The following is a 20811-nucleotide window of genomic DNA, read 5'->3' as shown; positions in this document are numbered from 1 at the left end:
CATGAGGAGAACTAGATCGAGGCAGAGGCAACGGAACTCCGCCCCTTGAGGAAACGGAGCTTGGCCCGCGACTCCGAGATGGTCATCTTCCTGCAATGAGAAGATGACTCATCCACAAACGCCACCTCAGCATGCTAAATGCCCAGGCACGTGAGGCAGCGATCGTGACCATCACCCAGCGCCAGGTAACGACCGCATCAAGAAACGCCCGGGTGATACGTTTTCTATAGCAAGACACACATCGTCTTTACAAAGACGTAACGTCAAGTTTGCCACGCAACGTCGTCTTTGAAAAGATGCACCTGTAAATGCTCTTTTAGGGAAAAAGCTCTTTTAGCGTGCTGAACCGCACAGGGGAGATGGCCATCTGTTTAAAAAACGTTTTGCACCGTTTTTGTCGGGGCTGAACGCAGTCCTGATGTATTATTGTAAAATATTACAACTGTTTTCTATTTTAATAAAATTTTGTATGTAATTTATTCCCGTGCAAGCTGAATCCTTCAAAAATCACTGTAAGATGCTTTTTTACTCAATAAACATTTATTATAATTATCAATGTTAAAAAATAGTTTATACTGCTTAATATTTTTATGGAAACTGTGAACACTACCATTCAAAAGTTGCAAAGACTCATTCAACTGATCAAAAGTAACAGTAAACACATTCATAATGTGACAAAAGATGTGAAATTCAAAATAAATGCTGTTCTTTTGACACGTCTATGTATTTATGTACATGTATTTTGTTCGAAACTGATGGACAAATCAAAAATGGTGCAGAATGATATTGCGCTCCATCAGTGACTCATGCGCTGCTTGACTTCCTGAATGTGCATCTGTCTTTCTCCTTAAGCTTTAATCTAACCCTTATTTTACAGTCATAGCGATGTACATGTCAGATCAGGCATGTGCAATCATCTTTATTAGTGTGAGAGATGTTGCTAAAATGCATTTGCGTGATTCTAGTTTGATTGCCTCAAGTTTTTTGGGATGTGTGACCGTGGAACGGTTTGTGCCAACAGGTGCTTGCGAGAACTTCCTGTGGCGCTGTTACTTTGAGCTGCTTTCTCTCCCAGCCAATTGTGTCCTAATTAGAGATGTGTGATCTTGCTAAAATAGAATGGTGTCACTATAGGATCATTTGGAGAAGTGAGGGGTGCGGAGAGAGCGAGAAATGATAAGGGAGGGAGGTATTTGAGGATTCCTCTTCCTATCTCTGTCTTTGGATTCCCATGGGGCTGCAGACACACTTGAAAGCTGTGAAGTGTGCTGTTCTGCCCTGCATTCTCCTCGTAATTGGCCAAATGCTGCATTGGGAAAGATTTAGGGAGGTAGGAAGCCATGGCAAAGAAACTCTTGCATCTGTCTCTAAAACTATCTATCGATGTTTTTCTTTTGGCTTGACTCATCTCTCTGTTCTTCACATCTTCTTTTTTGTGTTAATATAGGGCTTTGGTCCAATACCTAGTGTGCTGCCTGGCTGTCTGCTGTCTGCATAGACAGATGTCTTCTAGAAAAGCAGCCTCCTAACTGTCATGGAAACTCAAAAGTGACCGATTTGGAAAACTCTTCATAGGCAGCAACTCTGCATGGGAGACTCGACTCAACTTCAATAGAGTTTGGCGTTAGCATGATACTAAGCTAATGAAACAAGACTTTATATAGGCATATTATAATGCCTTAATTAAAAAAGTTATTTAATAAACTATTAATACAATTATTATTATTATTATAAATATTATAAATCATATTATAAAGTATATGTAAATAATAAGGTGCTATTGTTTTTGAATGAAACATAACTTTTATATAGAAAGAAATTTAAATTTCTGTGTATTAATACAATTATTAATATAATTATTGTATTATATTAACAATATAATAATAATAACAATAATAATAGCAATAATAGTAATAAAATCATAATTACAAGTACAAAGTATTACAATTATTATTATTATTATTATTATTGAATTTAAAATATAAGTTTCATATAGAATGGTATTTATAATCTTAAATTTTATCACCTAAATGAATGAATGAACGAACGAACGAACGAATTAATAATTAACTAAATAAATAAACACTTATATAAATTCACTGTTTAATAATTAATATGATATGATATGATATAATATTATATCATATCATATTAACAATATATAACACATATTGCATTATTACTATTTTTAACACAATTTAAATTCTTATATATAAATACAATGTATAATTATTATATTAATAACAACAATAATAATGATAATTCTAAGTATATTTAAATACAAAATAAATAATTATTATTATTGAATTAAATATTTTATATAATTTTTTTTATATGGAATTACATTTATTTTAGATCAATCAATCGTCTCTTGAGATCAAAACTAATATTTTCTATTGTAGATATCACAACAGACATCAGTAACTTTAGTGGTAGTACATATGGTAAATTATTTTGATTAAATGTAGTTAATTGTATATTGATATATTTAATCAATATATATTTATAGATTAATATATTTTTATACTGCATAATGATTTAATTACACAAGGGTTTTTTGACATTCTAAATGAGTGAATTTTGTCTAAGTGAAGTGAAATCTCATTCTTGGATTTTCTTTTCCACAAAGAAAACATGTGGCTGAAATGAGGTATGAGGTATCTTATGGCATCATAATTAAGCTTCCTACCTTTTGGAACAGGCTTTGGGTGGGGATTACGCCTTATGATGCCTTAACATGCCGCCTATGGAGGCAGCTCACTAGATTTTGGAACAGAGCATCTGTCTGCTTCTCCCCTTCTCTCCTCCCATCTTTCTTTTTTGTGTGAATATGTGTGTGTGTGTGTGTGTGTGTGTGTGTGTGCACGCATGTTCGAGAAAGCAGGATTGATTGCCTGTGGCTGACATCCGAACACTACACCTTAAACATGACTGCAGGCTTTTAATCATTGATAGGTTTTTGCTGGAGTCAGGCAGGCTACGGGGCAGCCCTGCGCTCATGCCAGAAATTGCTGATTCACCCTATGCTCTTTCAGATCTTTTATTCAAGCCTTTATTTTATAGATATATGTTGTTTGTGTTTAGTACATGTGAGACAGCAGGAGAGTGTGTTCAGATGGAGATGTGTGTTTGTGTATGCGTGCACTCCTCAGGGACTTGTGAGCACAGCCGCCTTTGAGACAGGCATAAAAGACAGAGGGACAAAAGAACAGATCTCTTCTTACAACTTTTTAATTCTGTAAGAATTTTCAAAACTGTAAGAAAGCAAAAAAAATTGTAATGTCTAAAATAACTGGTTTTATTCAAGCCACGAATATTATTTAACATCACTCACCTAACTAAAACCTAACTGAAAACTAATTTAAAAATAGTTTTTAAGGTAATATTCGCAGGTTACTACATTTTACAGTATATATTAGTCAATGCTTGCATGTGTTTCATAACTTTTCACTGAACAATCTTTGCCACAGTACGGTCAAGCAGGGATATTATAGTTAACTAAAACTAAAATTAAAACTAAAACCATATAAAAATGTGTTGCTTCAAATAAAATTGAACATTAACTGGAATAATAGTTGTTGTTGTTGTTGTTGTTATTATTAAATGAAATATAAAAATGAAATATAAATGAATATAAATTTCATTAAAACTTATCAATTTTAATCAATTGTCTCTACATGAGATTTGAAATAATATATATCCAAATATTTTTATTGTAGACATGACAACATCACTAAATGTAGAGATTTATAGTTTTAATTTTTATTTATATTGTTAAATTGCAGTGAATTATATTATATTATATTATATTATAACAGAATTACTACAACTTTAACTACAATTAAAATGAAAATATAAAAATAAAAAGTAATTCAAAATATTAGGAAAAATTATAACAGTATCTTAGCAATACTAAACACTGCTGTCAAGTACCTCCTTTTGTAATCTTCTATCAAATTAACTCTTCAGCATTCTTTAAAGGAACCGTTTACCCAAAAATGAAAATTCGGTCATTATTTATTCACCCTCATGTCATATTCTGCAGCCAATATTTGTGTAGGACAGATTGTAGTGCTGCTTTCTGGAGTGCAGTTCACTCCTTCACCAGTTTTTATGCTCTAGTTATGCAGTGTGAATGTGAAGCTAACCTTTGAGTCTTTGGTTCCTTATTTTCGGTGAACTGCCCAGCTTTCAGTAATTATCCTTATAATTTGCATTCCAACCTCTTGTTCTCTATTCAAACTAGCTTTTACTATTTTTACCCACTGATTATTAAAGTGAGTGTCATGGCAAGTGTGAACTGGTTGCTCGCTTTATGCTAGTCTCAGCTTCAGGCCAAATGAACCATCGACTGACCATCTGGTTACACACAAAAACGGCAAGCTCCAGTCTGATTGGCTGTCTTAATTTCAGATCAGCTCACAGGGAAATAGCAACTGTAGAAAGAGATTTTCCTTAAAGGCTCTTGAAGCACTGTGCTCATGTGTCGTAGATGTGTTCGATTTACAGTAGATAGCAGCACCTCTCAGTATTATTCATGAGACAGGCGCTTTTTCAGCCAAGAACTGGCTACAAATACAAATTTGCATGATCCAAAAGTCCAAGGGATTTTAATGTGTTCCTAAGATGCAGACAGACTGACAGCCCTTCTTTAAAGACCAACACCTCTGATTTGTTTTCATGGAAGAAATTTGTTTGTGACACTGTTTATTTTAATTGTTTATTTAAGACCAAGAGGATGATGATGATGATGATGATGATAACTATTCTTATTGTTTTTGTTTACTTTTTATTGCTATAATAATATTATTATTAGTAGTATATGTTTTAAAAACCAACAACAACAATAATAATAATTATTATTATTACTATTAGTATATGTTTTAAAAACAACAACAACAACAATAATAATAATAATAATAATAATAATAATAATTATTATTATTATTATTATTATTATTATTATACAGGTCATATATAAACCGTTTTAAAAATGTGCCACAAAAAAGCACTTGTTGCCTTGTCCATATGTTTTAACAACAACAACAATATTTAATAATAATAATAATTGCATTATTATTATTATTATTATTATTATTATTATTATACAGACCATATATAAACATATTATTATCATCATAAAACATAAAGACAAGTGAGGAAGACAGGGCTTATTTGTGACACAGATAATTTGAATTGTTTACATAATAATAATAATAATAATAGTTTGACAAATTAATTAAGTTTTTAATTCGTGAAACGTTTCCAAATGTAAAACTGAAACAAGATTTTGCCAGTTTTTTAGGTGTTTATTTGATTCCCCCCACAAATGCATTAACATGTATTTTGCAAAGCTGAGTGCAATACAAAGATTTATTTGTAAAATTAGAAACAACAGATACAATTGATGTATTTTTGGATTGTATATATTTGTTTGCGCAATTTTGAATTGTCCCATGCATTAGTGAGAAGTTCTCATATGGTTTTTAACTACATAACAGTGAAACAGTGGACTGCAGACAGTCAGGGCTTTCTTTTCCCCACTATTCAAACTGTGCAGAGACCTGACCTGTGCTGAAAAGTGTAGCGTTTGGCTTTAAGCACCCTGGACAGCTCCCGAGCACACAGTGTGCTCATCTCTAATGCTGCTGCTGATATCCACACAACACAATGCAGCCTCTCACACACCACAAGCTCTACAGTACGTCCTAATGCCATCTTGATTTACAAACCGCTTCGGTCCAGTTCTTGCCCCGCTCAGTTTTGCATGTGTAATTTGTGGAGTTATTTGCGTATGATTTCACACAGAGGTTTGGATGGCGAACACTTTTTCATCTGCACTGGGTTTTTTAATGCTTCCTCTGTCTCTTATCTTATCCTGGTCCTTTCTCTCTCTTCTCTCTAGAGATTAGGGAAGAAAACAGCCCAGATTCCCCCGTTCTCTCTCTCTCTCTAACACACACACATGCTCCCTCCCCCACTGATAGGATCTCTAGAGGATGGAGTGGATTAATGACCTCGCTGGAGAGGGCCAGAGCTCTCCAAATCACCCGCTCATGATCACTGTGTGTGTGTGTGTGTGTGTGTTTTACACTGCCACATATGCTTATTTCTACTATATATATGCAAGCAAAACCAGTCGCACTGTTGCATTAAATTCAACCGGCTGAAAGCCAGACCCGTTCAGCCATGAATTCAAGGCGATCTGAGCGCTGCACACAGAGCTGTCCTTGTCTTCCTTGTTAATTATATACACCAGTCTCCTGCTGTGTATTTGTTTGTCTCCACAGCAGTTTCCTCTCTTCCTGTGACAATATTTAACAGACCTCCAGTTCTCCCAGTGGAGAGCCTGTCCCCCTCCCTCCGCTCCGACTGCAGGCTTCAGCAGGCCCATATACCACTGTGATAGGAAACATATGGACAGAAACACACTACACAATCCGGCGGGCTTCATATGAGCAGCTCTAGTTAATGCTGCTCGCACTATTTCTCATATTTAGGGGTGGGATATGAAGGAAGCTCTCAGTATTACAATGTTTGTGCTACATGAATTATATTTATTTGTTGAGTTATCAGACATGTGATTTTCTTCTGGTGAATACTAAAATGGGCAAAAAGTATATATATATATATATATATATATATCCCAAAGATGGACATTGCATGAGGGACTGAAGTCATGTTTAGATACCAGAATATTATTAACCTTGCGACTGCATAGCAACTATCCTCAACATCTCAACTTCCTACATCTAACATAATCTTCTTCTTCAAAAAAAAAATCATTATATTCATTATGTCATTATTTCTTTCTTTCTTGTAACACTTGACAATAAGGTTCACATGATTAACATTAGCTAATGAATTAACTAACAATGAACTAAATTCTAATTATTCTACACTACTGTTTAAAAGTTTGCAGTCAGTATTTAAAAAAAAAACTCTTATGCTTACCAAGGCTGCATTTATTTGATCAAAACTACAATAAAACTATTATTGTGAAATATTATTATATATACAGTAAATATTATTTTATGTTTTAATATATTTTAAATTTTTTCTGTGATGGCAAAGCTGAATTTTCAGCAGCAGAAATCATTCTAAAATGCTGATTTGCTGCTCTTATTTTATTTATTTGTTTGTTTATTTGTTGATTGATTGATTGATTGATTGGTTGTCAGTGTTGAAGACTGTGAAAACAATGCTGCTTAGTATTTGTGGAAACCGTAATACAATTTTTCTGCATTTTTTGATAAATAGAAATTTTAAAAGAACAGCATTTATTTGACATAAGATTTTTGCAACATAATTAATGTCTTTACGATGACTTTTGATCAATTTAATGCATTCTTGCTGAATAAAAGAATTAAATTAAATTAAATTAAATTTAAAATCTTACAGACCCCAAACTTGTGAATGGTACTGTAGGTTAATGTTTGCGCAATCGTTAATTACAGATGAACAATATTATATTTGTAAATTACCATACACCTAGAATAATAATGCTGTAAAACATGTTCATTGTTAGTCTGTGATACCTAATATCATTTAATAATAACATATTTTTTACTTCTTTCTTTTCATTTAAATTTGTGCGCTTTTCTCTTCTCTTTGCAGCCAAAAAAGCAGCCGACGGTTCTGTCATCCCGAACGGCTACTGTGACTTCTGTCTAGGAGGCTCTAAGAAAACAGGCTGTCCTGAAGATCTAATTTCCTGTGCGGACTGCGGCCGATCAGGTGCGACCAAAGCCATGTAAGCTCCGCTCGGAAATGGGATTTATTAATTTTCTCAACATATTACCTTCTTCTCGGGCTCTTGCAGGTCATCCGTCGTGCCTGCAGTTCACGGTCAACATGACGGCGGCGGTGAGGACCTACCGCTGGCAGTGCATCGAGTGCAAATCCTGCAGCCTGTGCGGAACATCAGAGAATGATGTAAGTCAACTGAACGAAGCAACTTACAGTGGACTCTTTGTTGTGTTTCTGAACTGTTTAATCCAGGGCCCCAGCGCTGGTGTTTGGGGACATGTGTAAATATTACACGCCTCAATATTATACAACATTTGTGGCTCTTCCTTTGCAGGGAGCTGGAGTTGCCATCTGTGTCTGCGCCAGCTAAAGGAAAAAGCGTCCGCCTACATCACACTAACCTAATCTCCGTCCCTACTTCACCCTAGCAGTCTCATCCTACTCTATCCCATCATCACAGATCCAAAGAGACTCCCCCAGCATCCACCAGAAGAGAACATGTTTCATCTGCCCATTGCCTGCATGGTGACTGCAAGGAAAACGTAGGGTGCGATTAACATTTTTGTATGTCAGTTGGGACTCGAGCAGACCTTTCCTCAACAGTCCCTCCAAAGAGTTCTTTCCTTCATGGATCAGAGAGGTCTTCTTCTTGTTTGACTCCATCTTATGGTGGTTAGACAAGTAGTGCCAAACGGTTTGTCGCTGAGGAGACATTTTGCACGAGTCTGGGGGGGGGGGTCAGTGGGAGGAGTCTCTGTGACATCATTACATGACGCACCAACTGCAAAAGAGACGAGTGCCACATGATCTCACCGCAGCTTTCGGTTGGTTTAGCTCGGGTGAGAGATGGTATCAGCGTGCCATTGATTCTTCGCGGTGTATTCTTCAGGAGCAGACACCAGCACGTAATGAGATCATGTTTAGTCATTCAATTTGGTCTTATTCTAGCTGTAATTAGACTTCTGTTGTAGAGATGAATGAATTCTTCAATAATTAATATCCCTTGAAGGTACAACTTTTGGTTCTTGCAACACATCACAGTAAAATTTTTAAAAAAAGGTGATATATCACTAGCATAGTTTGCGTTAAAAGGAATATTCCTGGTTTGATACAAGTTAATCGACAGCCTTTGTGGAATAATTTTGATTACCACAATACTGGTCCCTTATTTTCCTTCAAAAATCTGAAAATCGTAGTTAGAGTGAGGTAGAGGTTGGGATCTACAGGACTCAATGCAATCTTATATATATATAAAAAAAAAAAGATAATTATGACTTTTATCTCAAAACTCAGTCTTTATTTTCTCAGAATTTCGAGTTTATATCTCACAGTTCTGACGCACATCAATCCCGCAATTCTGACTCAAAAAAGTCTGAATTGTGAGATACATTTTTTTTATTCCATGGATGAAATAAGATTCCATAAATATAAACATTGTTCCGCCCACACCCGCTCGTAGCAATCAAAACGCTAAATAAAATTGCATTTATTTTTTATTTTGTGGCAGAAATAAGCTTTCATAGATATGTGCGTGAAAAGCGGGAGAAAGAAATGACTCGTGGGGTAAAATATAAATGTCAAGTTAATCAATTTTGTTAGTTTTTATGAAATAGGCACAACAAAAAATAAACAATTTACAGGTGAAGGCTTGGATATTCTCAATGTTTTTCTTTTTTATGCGACAATTCCATTGCCTGCTGCGACAATTGCAACAAGTTGTTAACATTAACAACATTAACAACACACACAAGGCTGGCACTTGAGATCTGTGAGCGCTGTGTGTGTGGGAATTGGAAAAAATAGGCTATGACACTGGAACGAGACTGAAAAATCTGCGTAGACATCTTACTGCGGGCTTTTTTGGACACGAGCGGGACAAAACGTGAAGTTGTAGGCATTAACAGGACAAAATATAACATATTTCTGTGGGAGCAGGATTGAACAATCCATCCCACCCAGACCTCTACAGTTCACAAGCACTAAATTTCGTCACTCAAAATGAATCTACTTGATTTCAGATTATGGAAGATCTGTTTATATGAACCCTAAATGCTTCAATCCGATTCACATATTTGTTTACATGTGCATTATATATATTCCATACAAAAATTCAGCACATATGTGAGGCCCAGTTGCTGCGTATGAGAAAGCCACTGCCTTAATGTCATTTCAGTACGATTGATGGAGTTGTTTACATGAAGGCTTTTCAGTCTGATTGAGCCATCAGTCATCAGTCAGTTTTTAAATGGATTACTTGAGCACATTTAAACCTAGTGAGGCACTTACAATGGCAAACTGTGTTAAAATACTAAAAACAGTTAATGAAGTATAGCCAGAAGACACAAACAGTATGTGTTAACATGATTTCAGTGTGAAAAAACACTTACTGACCTTTTCTGTGAAGTTAGTATGTCCAATTTTGTAACTTTGTTGCCATGACAACATCAGCATAAAACAACCCTAAAAAAGATGAGAGTTTTAACAGGCATTTTAACTGCAAAATTAATGTAAGTGTTTTTATAATATTGTAAGTTTTACATTTGTGCTTTTAAATTCTCCAAAAATTGTCCCCATTATATGCCTCTTCATTCTTGCACATTTTTTAAAAAGAAAACGGGGACCAGTAGAAATGATTTTTTGTGGGAATCAACGTAACTTGTATTGATTCTGGAAAATTCTAGAATATCAGTCACTTCTAGGGAAGTCTTAATGCTGCAAACTGTTTTCATAGATATAGATCCCTTTATTAGGAAGGTCTGAGGTGCATGTCTATCAACCAGAGTCAAATTTGCTCTGTGTGAAAAAAGAAAAGAAAGAAAAGCAGATTTCAATCATTTTTCTTCCAACATGATCCCCACCTTCTCTTCCTATTCTGAACAAGCCACCATAAAATTCCCTCTCAGCCAGGGTGTGTTTCTAAGAGTGTATATTTATCGGGCAACGTCTGTCCTTGTTTTAAAAACAGGGCGTTAAATGTTCGATTGTTCTCTTTTTTTATGATGACTTGCTTGCATGTTGTAATAGTATCGTTTTTAAATCATTTAAGGACAAAAAATCGAAGAAAGCACACTTAATCTGCAATAATGTTTTTGTGTTTGTGACCCTCTCTGGGGAAGTTGTGTCTGTATGTATGTGCGCTTTAAAACTCTTGTGGAACCTTGAACCTGTAACCGGCAGAATGCTAGTGGGCGGAGACTACAGTGGGCGGGGTGTTTTGAAAAAGGGGGAGGAGTTTGTGACATTCTGATGATTTCAGATGCCATCGATTTTGATTTCCTGGACAAACTAAAGACCAGCTTTGGAGACTCTGTTTTTTTCCTCGGTCTCTTTGGAGGGGCATTTTTCCTTTTTTGTGACAAGAAAATTGTGCGCCTCTTTTGTAAAATGAGCTCTTTACTATCTGTAAGTCTGCTTTGTGTTCTGAGACTTGCTACTGCAGCCTGCTTAAAAGAAGAAAAAAATGTCAAGCTAAATCCAGAGGAGTGTTACGGGGACGGCAGCATGTGTGTGCGTGTGTGCGATTGTGCTGAGGTGACTGTTTTGAACCCAAAGTCCCCTCTTATCCGTGGCCTAACTGAAAAGACTGCCTGCCATTTTCTCTACACCGAGTCCTTGAGCTTTACGTTGCGAGACGTTTGCTGTAAATAGATAAGTGCTCTGTCTTTCCAGAATCAGTCCATGCTATAGACTCAAGTGAAATGTTCTATGTGCTGTAATGCATCAAAATGTGAAAACAGCCTTTTCTATGCTGTCAGTGGAATATTAATCCATGTTATTGGGTTATTTCTATTTTTGTATAATTTTCCAGTTTATGGTTTTAATGAGCACTACGCCATTGGTAACTCTGATGCCAGATATGTCAATCTTTTCGATTCTTTTTAAAAGAGTTGTAGAAATGTTTCGTCTTCAGTAGAAATAATCTTGATTTCGCATTTTGATATATCAACTTCTCTGTTCAGCCAACCCCTCGTTGTTCTTTTTTGTACGTATGACTATTTTGCACAGTCTGTGTGATTTTATTGGATGAGGGCACTATTAGAGAGTTTTGATAATAAAATCAAAGCAATTTACACCCGAGATGAAATTACAGACACATTTTGCATGTGCTGATATCAATTACACACAATAATTACACATGGAATGTGTTGATTCTTTCCCTCTCAGTTCCTGAAGCCAAAACACTGTGGCTCTGTGGCGTTTTCAAAACATTGCTATGTTTGTTTGAGCAGCCCAGCATAGCAACACTGGCTCAACCAATAGCAAGAGTTTGGAGGCGGAGCTGTCTGTATGTGTGACCAATGGCAGATGGAAGGGCTGGTTAAAGTGTTTTGAAAACCTTTTTTGCAATTTTTGCAGTTCTATTCAGTGCCGCAGAAATTACACATTTAACTTTTAACAGTATTAAGGGGGAAAAATATTATGATTTGTCTGCCTTGGTGAGATTTTTGGATAGAAACTAACCTTCATGTTCTGTAATATTTTCAAACGATTGTCAAGCTAAAAGAAGGGCTGTGATTGGTTTGTATGAAAATATGTTTTAGTCCGCAGGCCTTTATTGATGAGGGGTGGAGTCATAATGATGTGATTGTATTCTTAGTAATGTGAGAGTACAAGTGGCATTATGTGGGATGAGGGATTATGGGTACACAACGCTTAACCAGATTGTTAAAATGGTGGGCAACTACACATCCGTTTCAACATGGACCACTGTGTCCTCTCTCTGTCCAGCTTCGGTTGAGATCTGTGCTCTTTTTTGTCTTTATTCTGTCTCGCTGATTTTGCAGGGTCTTCTCTACCTGTGTATTGTTGTGCTGTGATTTTCGCTTGCAGTTTTCCCCCACAAACACACACACACACACAAAAGATACTCTTGTGCGAGAGGACGTGTGAGTGTTTTCCTTTCTTGTAACTGTCCATAGAAAAATAAAACAGACGTATGGAGAAAAGAAGCGTGTTCTGACTCAGGACTGAGTTGTACATTTGTTTTCATTGAACTTGAAATGGGTGCTCCTCGTGGAACTGAGCGGCTCTGATGACTGCTGCTCAGTGATCCATTTTAAAGAATGTCCTTTCTTTTATTTCTGTCCATTTTGACAAGCAGGAAATAAAAAAATTTACCATTATCTGATTTGGTCTTCTGTGATGTTTCCAGTGAAGCAGCGCTGAAATACAAAATTTAACTCTATTCAGCAACAGAGGATATATGTGGCTTTTTTTTGGTTGTGTTTTAAATCAAATATTCTATTTTATTTGGATCTTTTGGAACAATTACAAAAGTAGTTCAGCTAATAATGAAAACACTCATTTTGACGAATGCACTGGTTGCTATTTTTCATCCATTTACAATGAATAGTAACTGGAGCTTTCAAGCTTCAAAAGGGACAAATGTACCATAAAAGTATGATTAGGTCAAATGATTAGTGCACTATAGTCTCCTACACTCTCAGAAAAATGTAGGCTACTGTCACTGGGGCGATAAAAGCTAAAAGGTATATCTTTGTACCTTATTTACTCCTAAATGTTGGGCCTTTATTTTAGCCTACATGTACATATTAATACGTTAAACGTACATAAAAAAAGTACTATTATCCTCTATTCACAAAACTTGTAGGCACATTGCGTAGATCATTTTTTTATTTCACAATTAATTTATAATGAAAATAATTAACAACGAATATGGTTATCGATTAATCGAGTCTGTGCACTGTGCACAAATACATCCCATTTACAGTACTAATTAATGCTTCTATGAAAAAAAAAACCGTATCTGTAAAATGAGTAAAGAGAACTTTTAAAGTACATGAAACTAAACATGAGGATATACTTTATACTTGATACTCTTACAGATATTGCTGTTTACTACATACTGTTGTATCCTCATCTGCACGTTAGAAAATCACGCAGTTATTTCCATTTTGTATAAAGAGGATCGTTGCCAGCAAGGAATCTCGGTTAAACTTCACATGACTTGAATTAAACGTGCGCCGGCGATAAAAAGTTGATCTAGTTCACATATTTATACATGTTGGAAGGGAATGACCTGTTTAAGCTATTGTTCTGCATTAGCTTATTAGGTTTACTTTGAAATTTTGTTAATTAAATGCTTAAATTTTTTTGTAATCTGTTTCTAAATGTTTGTATCTCAGGGGATATGTTGCCCTTTTAGGGGTAAAAATCAAGATATAAAAACAGACTGTGATTTTGTGGCTTGTGTTTTAGAAAATCAAATCTTTTTGTGATCTTGACAAAACACATATCGCTGAAAATGTCTGACAGTCAAGGTTCCATTGGTGACTGTTTTGTAATATAAGTGATATTGTGACAGAAATTGATTAATTTGTGACAGAAAACTGCATCAAAAATCAATACAGTTAGTGTTTATTTTTGGTATAGTGCCCAAATAAAATCTCACAAGAAGCACAATTTTTGTGATATCAACTTCAAATTTGGAACATAACTTGGTTAGACATATGGCTATAAATGTACATTTATTTATATGGCTATGGCTCAAATATAAGAGTCAAGTTTTGAAAGAAAAAAAAAATCATGAAATTGTATTATTTGAGTCCCAATAAGATGGAAAATAGCAATAATTTAATTTGATGTCTCCTTATGGTTTTGCACTTTTCAGGGTTAAATGGTAAGCAATCAACTTTTTTTTTTTTTGCATACATAGATACATTGACTATTTGTTTTCATAACCATCAAATTGCAATGATTATTATTTTAAATAATATTTATTAGATTTCTTTTATCAGATTAATTGACATTACATTAATCAATTATAAAAATTCTCGTGGGTTGCAGCCCCAATTTTATGAATATTTCACAAAGCAATAGACAGAGGTTTTTCAACGATACTATTACTGCAAACTTGTCTCAGGCCTAACAGAAACCCCACAGCCCTTGAAAAAGTGCAGAAAAGAGCTGTTACTCATTTCACATGCGAAGAGAGTGTGCAACTAGACGTCTTTAAGGCACAGCAGTGAAAAACGGCCTGTTAAATTCTAAGAGGCACATAAAAGCGGTGAAAATGAAACATATGTCTTGGTGCAAAATAGCCTTGACTAAATTTCAGACCTTAGGTCGAAAAAGTGTAGCACTTTTAATACTTACAAACAAATTGGTCAACATATGCTTCCTCCGCTTGTGCAAGAAAACTGACTGGCTGCAACCATTTTAAAACTGTTTGTGGGATAAAATAAGGCTATTTTTCTCTCTCTCTCTCTCTCCTACAGCTAGAACATTACATCTTGATAAATGACATGCAATCTAGCAGACACGCTGTACTGTAAAGCTGTGCTTTTAATTGGAAGAGTGAATTGTAAAACAGATATTTGCACCTTCTGCCTGCCTGTTGTGGAGAAACACAATTAACTAACCAGTAATCGGTCTATTTGTGCCACATTTTTTAAATTTTGTTTTAATTATTTAGTCTCAATCCAGAGTTAAAAAAAGGAAAAAAAATAAGTAAAGTACACTTTCCTTTTCCAAACACAATTCCAATATGCCTGTCCTTTCCATGCTAGCTTGACTTTTACCAAACCCCAAAATTTAAACCCGTTTGCACTAAAATCAGAATTCTGTCCATAACATTCAGTTCTAAATCAAAAATGTCTTGTGTTCTGCTGCATTATTTGTGCATATGTATTTATCTTAATACAAAATATACAATTCTACAGCTGTTCTTATTTTTCTTGCTTTTTATATATTCTGTAGGAATCTGAGGCCCAGAGACCTGCTGAGTTCTAATGGCACATGAATTCTGTCACTATTCTGCCATCTAGTGTTAGTTAACTCTGGAAAGATGACTCAGACATAACGTGTATATCGACAATTTGCAAATATGTTTTGGACAATAGTATGAGAGTATGGCAGCTGATCTTAACAGACTTCTTAATAAACCAACAAAAACCTGCCGCTTTACTGAACAAAAAGCCAAAGAAAATCACTATTTTGACATGCACTAAGTAGCATAAACCTGAAATTAATGCTGGATTTAGCTCAAGGGTTTATATATTTATTTGTTTGTCACTTAATTGCAGTATATTCAGGTTGTGTCTTTATACCTACATATACATCTATCTGTCTATCTCTCTCTCTCTCTCTCTATATAATATAAATGTAAAAATTAAGGTAAATATAAATAAAAACAACAACAATATATATATATATATATATATATATATATATATCTCAATAAATAAAACAAATACAATATATATATATATATATATATATATATATATAGTCTTTTTAGTGATAGTTTTAATTCCGTTTTACTCTTTAAATTCGGCTGAAAACTGATAAAAGGGTGTTTAATGCCAGATTTCAGCTTGTCACAAAAGTTGTTCAGTGAACTATGCTTTGCAATAACTGTGAAAATTGCATTTTTAGCCAAAACGATACACAGATTTTAAAATATAATAAAATAGTAGAATAAAATATAGTAAAATAAAATTATAATAATACAACAAAATATTACCCAGAGAGATATTCACTGGAGTTTAAAAACATCAACAACAAAATTCTAGTTCCAATATTGTAGAAATAAAGGGCTAACTTTTAGATTTGTATGTTGTTGTTTTGCTGACTATGATGTTTTGCTAGTTGGTGAATCCTTCATGGTCCAGTGAAATGGAAGATGGGTATAAGCTGTCGCAGCAGAACCCAGACATCTATTTGGGAGGAAAACAGGCTCTGAATGAAGACTACACTGTAAAACTTTACTGTAAATTTACAGGTATTTTCTAACAGTATTATACTGTATTTTTATAAAACAGTAACATGCTGTATATTTTACAGAATGTCTGTAAATATAAAGCAGTTTTCTGTTTTCAGCCCGCTAAATTTGTAATACAGTATCATACTGTAAATGCATTGCATTGTGGGATAGATTGCTTTCGCGCTCAATTCAAATGTGATGTGATGTGAACAATGTAGCAGTAGGGGTTCAATCTTCAACTGGCTGGCTCAGTTATTTGACCACTTTAATCGGGATAAACCTCCCTAAAACGTATGTAGCCAAGCCACTAGGAGGTGTTGTTGTACCTTTGATGGTATGCAGGATTTCCCTTTAAATACGCACTTCCGATCAGTAGATGGGTTGCGTTTCAATTGTTTGGCATGCAGGTAGTTGTCTGTTGCTGGAAGAACAATCTCTGTGATTTTTAGATGTCTTAAATTCTCATGTTGGTTATCTTGGGCTGGAGGAGTATCAGACGCTGAACGAGCAGCATAGCATACTGCACGGGAGCATTGACGATCTATGGAAGTATATGGTGATGGTTGTAGCCCTTTAAATGGTGTGTGATCAGCTAAAGTCTCAAAGAGTTGTTTTGGTCCAGCTCAATTGATCACTGTTTTCCCTGCCTTGAAGTTGTATTTTCTTTGTTTCTGTGAATTGTTTTTGTTTCCTTTTACTTTTTGGCCCATGACTATTGGTTATCGTTTGGTCCATTTATTTTACATGCCAACTAGGCTATGACTGGCAGCTTACTCATTGTAACTATATAGGGAGGAAGTATATTCACCATCATTCACATGTGTGCTGTGGGTTTTTTGTATTTCATGCTTTGAGGTGCTATGTATGAGAATTGACGTTAGTTTTTTTGGTTTATTGTATTAATCAATTATTTTGGTTTTAATTTCATTATTTTCTTTGATAGTGATATTATCCTTTGCAGTTATTTGTGTCTCCATCTTGCATGAGTAAAATTAGCCAGCTTGGAAGTGAAACTACTTGATTAATAAAATCGAAACTGCGTCTATAGTAATTCTGTCTTAATGATATTCTTTTATTTGAATAGCTGTGCGGGGAAAACCCCTTATATGACCTGGGATCTCCTACCCAAATAAAATTGGAGTGGCGTAGTCAAGAATATAGGAGTATTTGCTCTCTGTAATACCACACGTATATCATATAAAATGATAGATTCATATGAATATAGCCTATACATAATAATAAAATAATTTATTTTCTTGCAACGGGAGTGGTAGAACGCGTTAATCTTTAAGTTTAACAGTGACTGGCTGGATGAGCGGCCAGCGAAGCGTCAGTAACCCACCAGTCGGGATCACGGCAATTTGACGGCTATAATCGGGATGAATCTTCCTTAAACGCCAATCATATAAAATAATAGATTCACACGAATGCATTAATAATAATAAAACAATGAATTAAATTGTAGTGAGAGTCATATGGAACGCGTTAAACTCGCAGCTCAATAGCAGCTGGCTAGACTGAAGAGTAGGCAACCCACCAGTCGGGATCACGATCATTTGAACACTTAAATCAGGATAAAACCCCCTAAACCGTATATGATCTTAAAGAATAGATTAATGAGAATATATTTATAATAATAATAATAGTAATGCATTTCCTTGCAGCTAGAGTGGTAGAGAACGCGTCAAAATTAGAGCTCAATTGCCACTGGCTGGACTGAGCGGCCAGAGAAGCGTCAGACCCACCAGTCGGGATTACGGCCATTTGTCTCCTTTATTCAGGATAAACCTCCCTTATACGCCTATGATATAAAAGAATACATTCATAAGAATACATTAATAATAATAAAACAATGAATTTCATTGCAGTAAGAGTCGTTAAACTGGCAGCTGGCTGGACGGAAGCGGCAGTAACCCACCAACCGGGATCACGGCCATTAGACTACTAATTAAACCTCATTACATTCAAAAGAACATATTCACAATAATAAAATTATGCATTTCCTTGCAGCAGGAGTGGTGGGGAACGCATAGGCATACTCATAGCTTAAAAAGTCTGACTGGAGGAAACTGTTATAGGAGGACATGAACGCAAATAATATATTAATTGACTCAAAGTTGTTTACAAAAACAATGTAGAAATAACAAAAATAAAATCAGAATGATTTCCTTGGAATGAGAGGCAGCAGAGGCTGGCTGGTTGAGCGTCCAACAAAGCATCAGTAAGCAACCAGCCGTGATCACGTTCATTTGACTGCTTTAGTTGGGGAAAAAAACCTAAAAGGTCAATCATCCAAAAAAACAGAGTCATAAAAATATATTCATAATAAAATAGTGTATTTCCTTGCAGGGAGAGTGATAGGGTAGGCGTTCTACTCGCAGATCTACAGCGGCTGCCTGAAGCTGCCAGCCAGCCACTGGCAGGTCACGTGACCTGCCAGAATCAGACTGGCAGCTGCCACCAGCCACTGGCAGCTGCCAGAATCAGACTGGCAGCTGCCACCAGCCACTGGCAGGTCACATGACCTGTCAGTGGCGGCTCCTGCCAGCCAGTTGAAGATTGAACCCCCTCTCAATCTTTTGCTGAAGATCTGTCCCACTTTACCTGAAAACTCTCTAAATGTATCATTTTTTTAATTAAAGGCTGTTTTGATACATTTACATTTACATGGTATTGCAAAAAGAAAACCACCTACCAAATTATGCAAAGTCTACCAAAAATCTACCAATTTTACCAAAAACTGTCCAGTTTTGCACAGTTGACCCTACTAGGGTGTTGGATAACCTCACAAACAGACTGCTTTCTGGATTCAATTAGCTGTCAAGGCTCCCTCTAGCTATTTTAAAAGTCAGGGCATATTTACCGTAAACCAAAATCGTTTGCTGATTATCTGTCCCATTTTACCTGAAAATAAAAACTGTGTATTAAAAACATTTAATTTACATTAAAGAGCGTTTTGATAAATTTGCATGGTATTGCAAAAAGAGAACGCCTACCAAATTATGCCAATTCTACCAAAACATCTACCAAAAATCTACCAAATCTACCAAAAACTGTCATATTTTGCACAGTAGTGTCGGATAACCTCAAAAACAGACTGCTTATACAATGTATTTTTGGCTATTGCTACAAATATCCCCCAGCGACTTAAGACTGGTGTTGTGGTCCAGGGTCACAAATAAGATTACTGTATTGTGAATTACTTGCTAATTGTTAATTGCATTTTACATGTTTTATATATAAAAAAACAAAAACAACTACAGCTGGCATTTCAGCCAATATGTTCATATAAGGCAATTTTCTGGTCTTTTCTTCAAAAATAAATGTTTTAAAACTCAGATAATGTTGTTTTGTCTTTTCTGTTGTGACTACTGTTATGAAAAAGTATAATATTTTTAATTTTGTAAATTTAAGAGTACGGAATGAAAAGCAGGAATTACAGTATTCCCTGTAAATAACACAGTCTAATACTGTAAAAATAAGTTATATAACAGTATAATACTGTATTTGGTAATTACAGTACAGAACTGTAAATGTTGTTTACAGTAGTAGTCCTGTAAAAATACAGAATGTGGCTGGCAACCCAGCTGCCAGTATTTTACTGTAAATTTACAACGAAAAGTTTTACAGTGTACACAAACTCAGGATTTGACCATGGACACTTGAACCCCAATGGACATCATGCAGGTAAACAGCTAATGAAGTATTTCATTATGCCTTCACTCCTGCTAACATTTTTAGGGATTGAGGTCATAGTTTCAGATAGATCAGATGACATTCAGCATTATTACGTTTATCGCCAAAGTGAGAAGCTAGTACTGTGGACACTTAGGGATAATATAGATTTAAAATGAGGTTTCCTGAAGTAAAAATATCCTTAAATCACCTCAGAAGTGAATGAATTTTTTTCTAATGTTTTTTTCCCCTTTTCACTCTCTTTTAGTTCCAAGTCGTAATGCCACCTTTACCCGGACCAATGTGGTGCCTCAAAACCCAACACTGAATCAGAACGCTTGGAACAAACATGAGTCTAAACTGACCAGCTTGTTCAATGCAAACTGTCATCAGGCTTATGTACTGGTTGGTGCAATTCCTTCCTCTAACAACTGGATCATCAAGAACAGTGTCAAAAGAGTCAACATCCCAGAGTACATCTTGGAACGCTTACTGCTGCGTCAATCAAAATGGCCGCCCCATCCTAAGTGGTGCTGCAACTGCCCTAAACACGGAGCTGAATGTTGTTGTAGAACGCACCTTAGATGAGATGGTCGACTTCCTTCAGCAATTTTCTGATGCACCGGTGAATGAGCTGTTCAGCGGGCAATGCAAATCTTAGG

At 35.5% G+C, this 20811-nt stretch overlaps 1 protein-coding gene and 1 pseudogene across 1 annotated transcript in view; both read left to right on the top strand.

Annotated features, from left to right (window-relative positions):
* Positions 1-8177, top strand: part of LOC107758770 (zinc finger protein neuro-d4-like) — a 58853-nt gene extending 50676 nt beyond the window's left edge. The window contains exons 9-11 of the mRNA XM_016576585.1: positions 7618-7737; positions 7823-7979; positions 8084-8177. Of these exons, the coding sequence (XP_016432071.1) occupies positions 7618-7737; positions 7823-7979; positions 8084-8177 (371 nt within the window). The remainder of the gene's footprint in view (positions 1-7617; positions 7738-7822; positions 7980-8083) is intronic.
* Positions 8178-8552: 375 nt separating this feature from the next.
* LOC107758761 (uncharacterized) lies at positions 8553-20810 on the top strand (annotated as a pseudogene).
* Position 20811: the final 1 nt, after the last annotated feature.

Source organism: Sinocyclocheilus rhinocerous, unplaced genomic scaffold (assembly GCF_001515625.1).
Source record: "Sinocyclocheilus rhinocerous isolate Xijiao unplaced genomic scaffold, SAMN03320098_v1.1 scaffold1393, whole genome shotgun sequence".
NCBI lineage: Eukaryota > Metazoa > Chordata > Actinopteri > Cypriniformes > Cyprinidae > Sinocyclocheilus > Sinocyclocheilus rhinocerous.
This window is presented reverse-complemented; position numbering and strand designations above follow the sequence as displayed.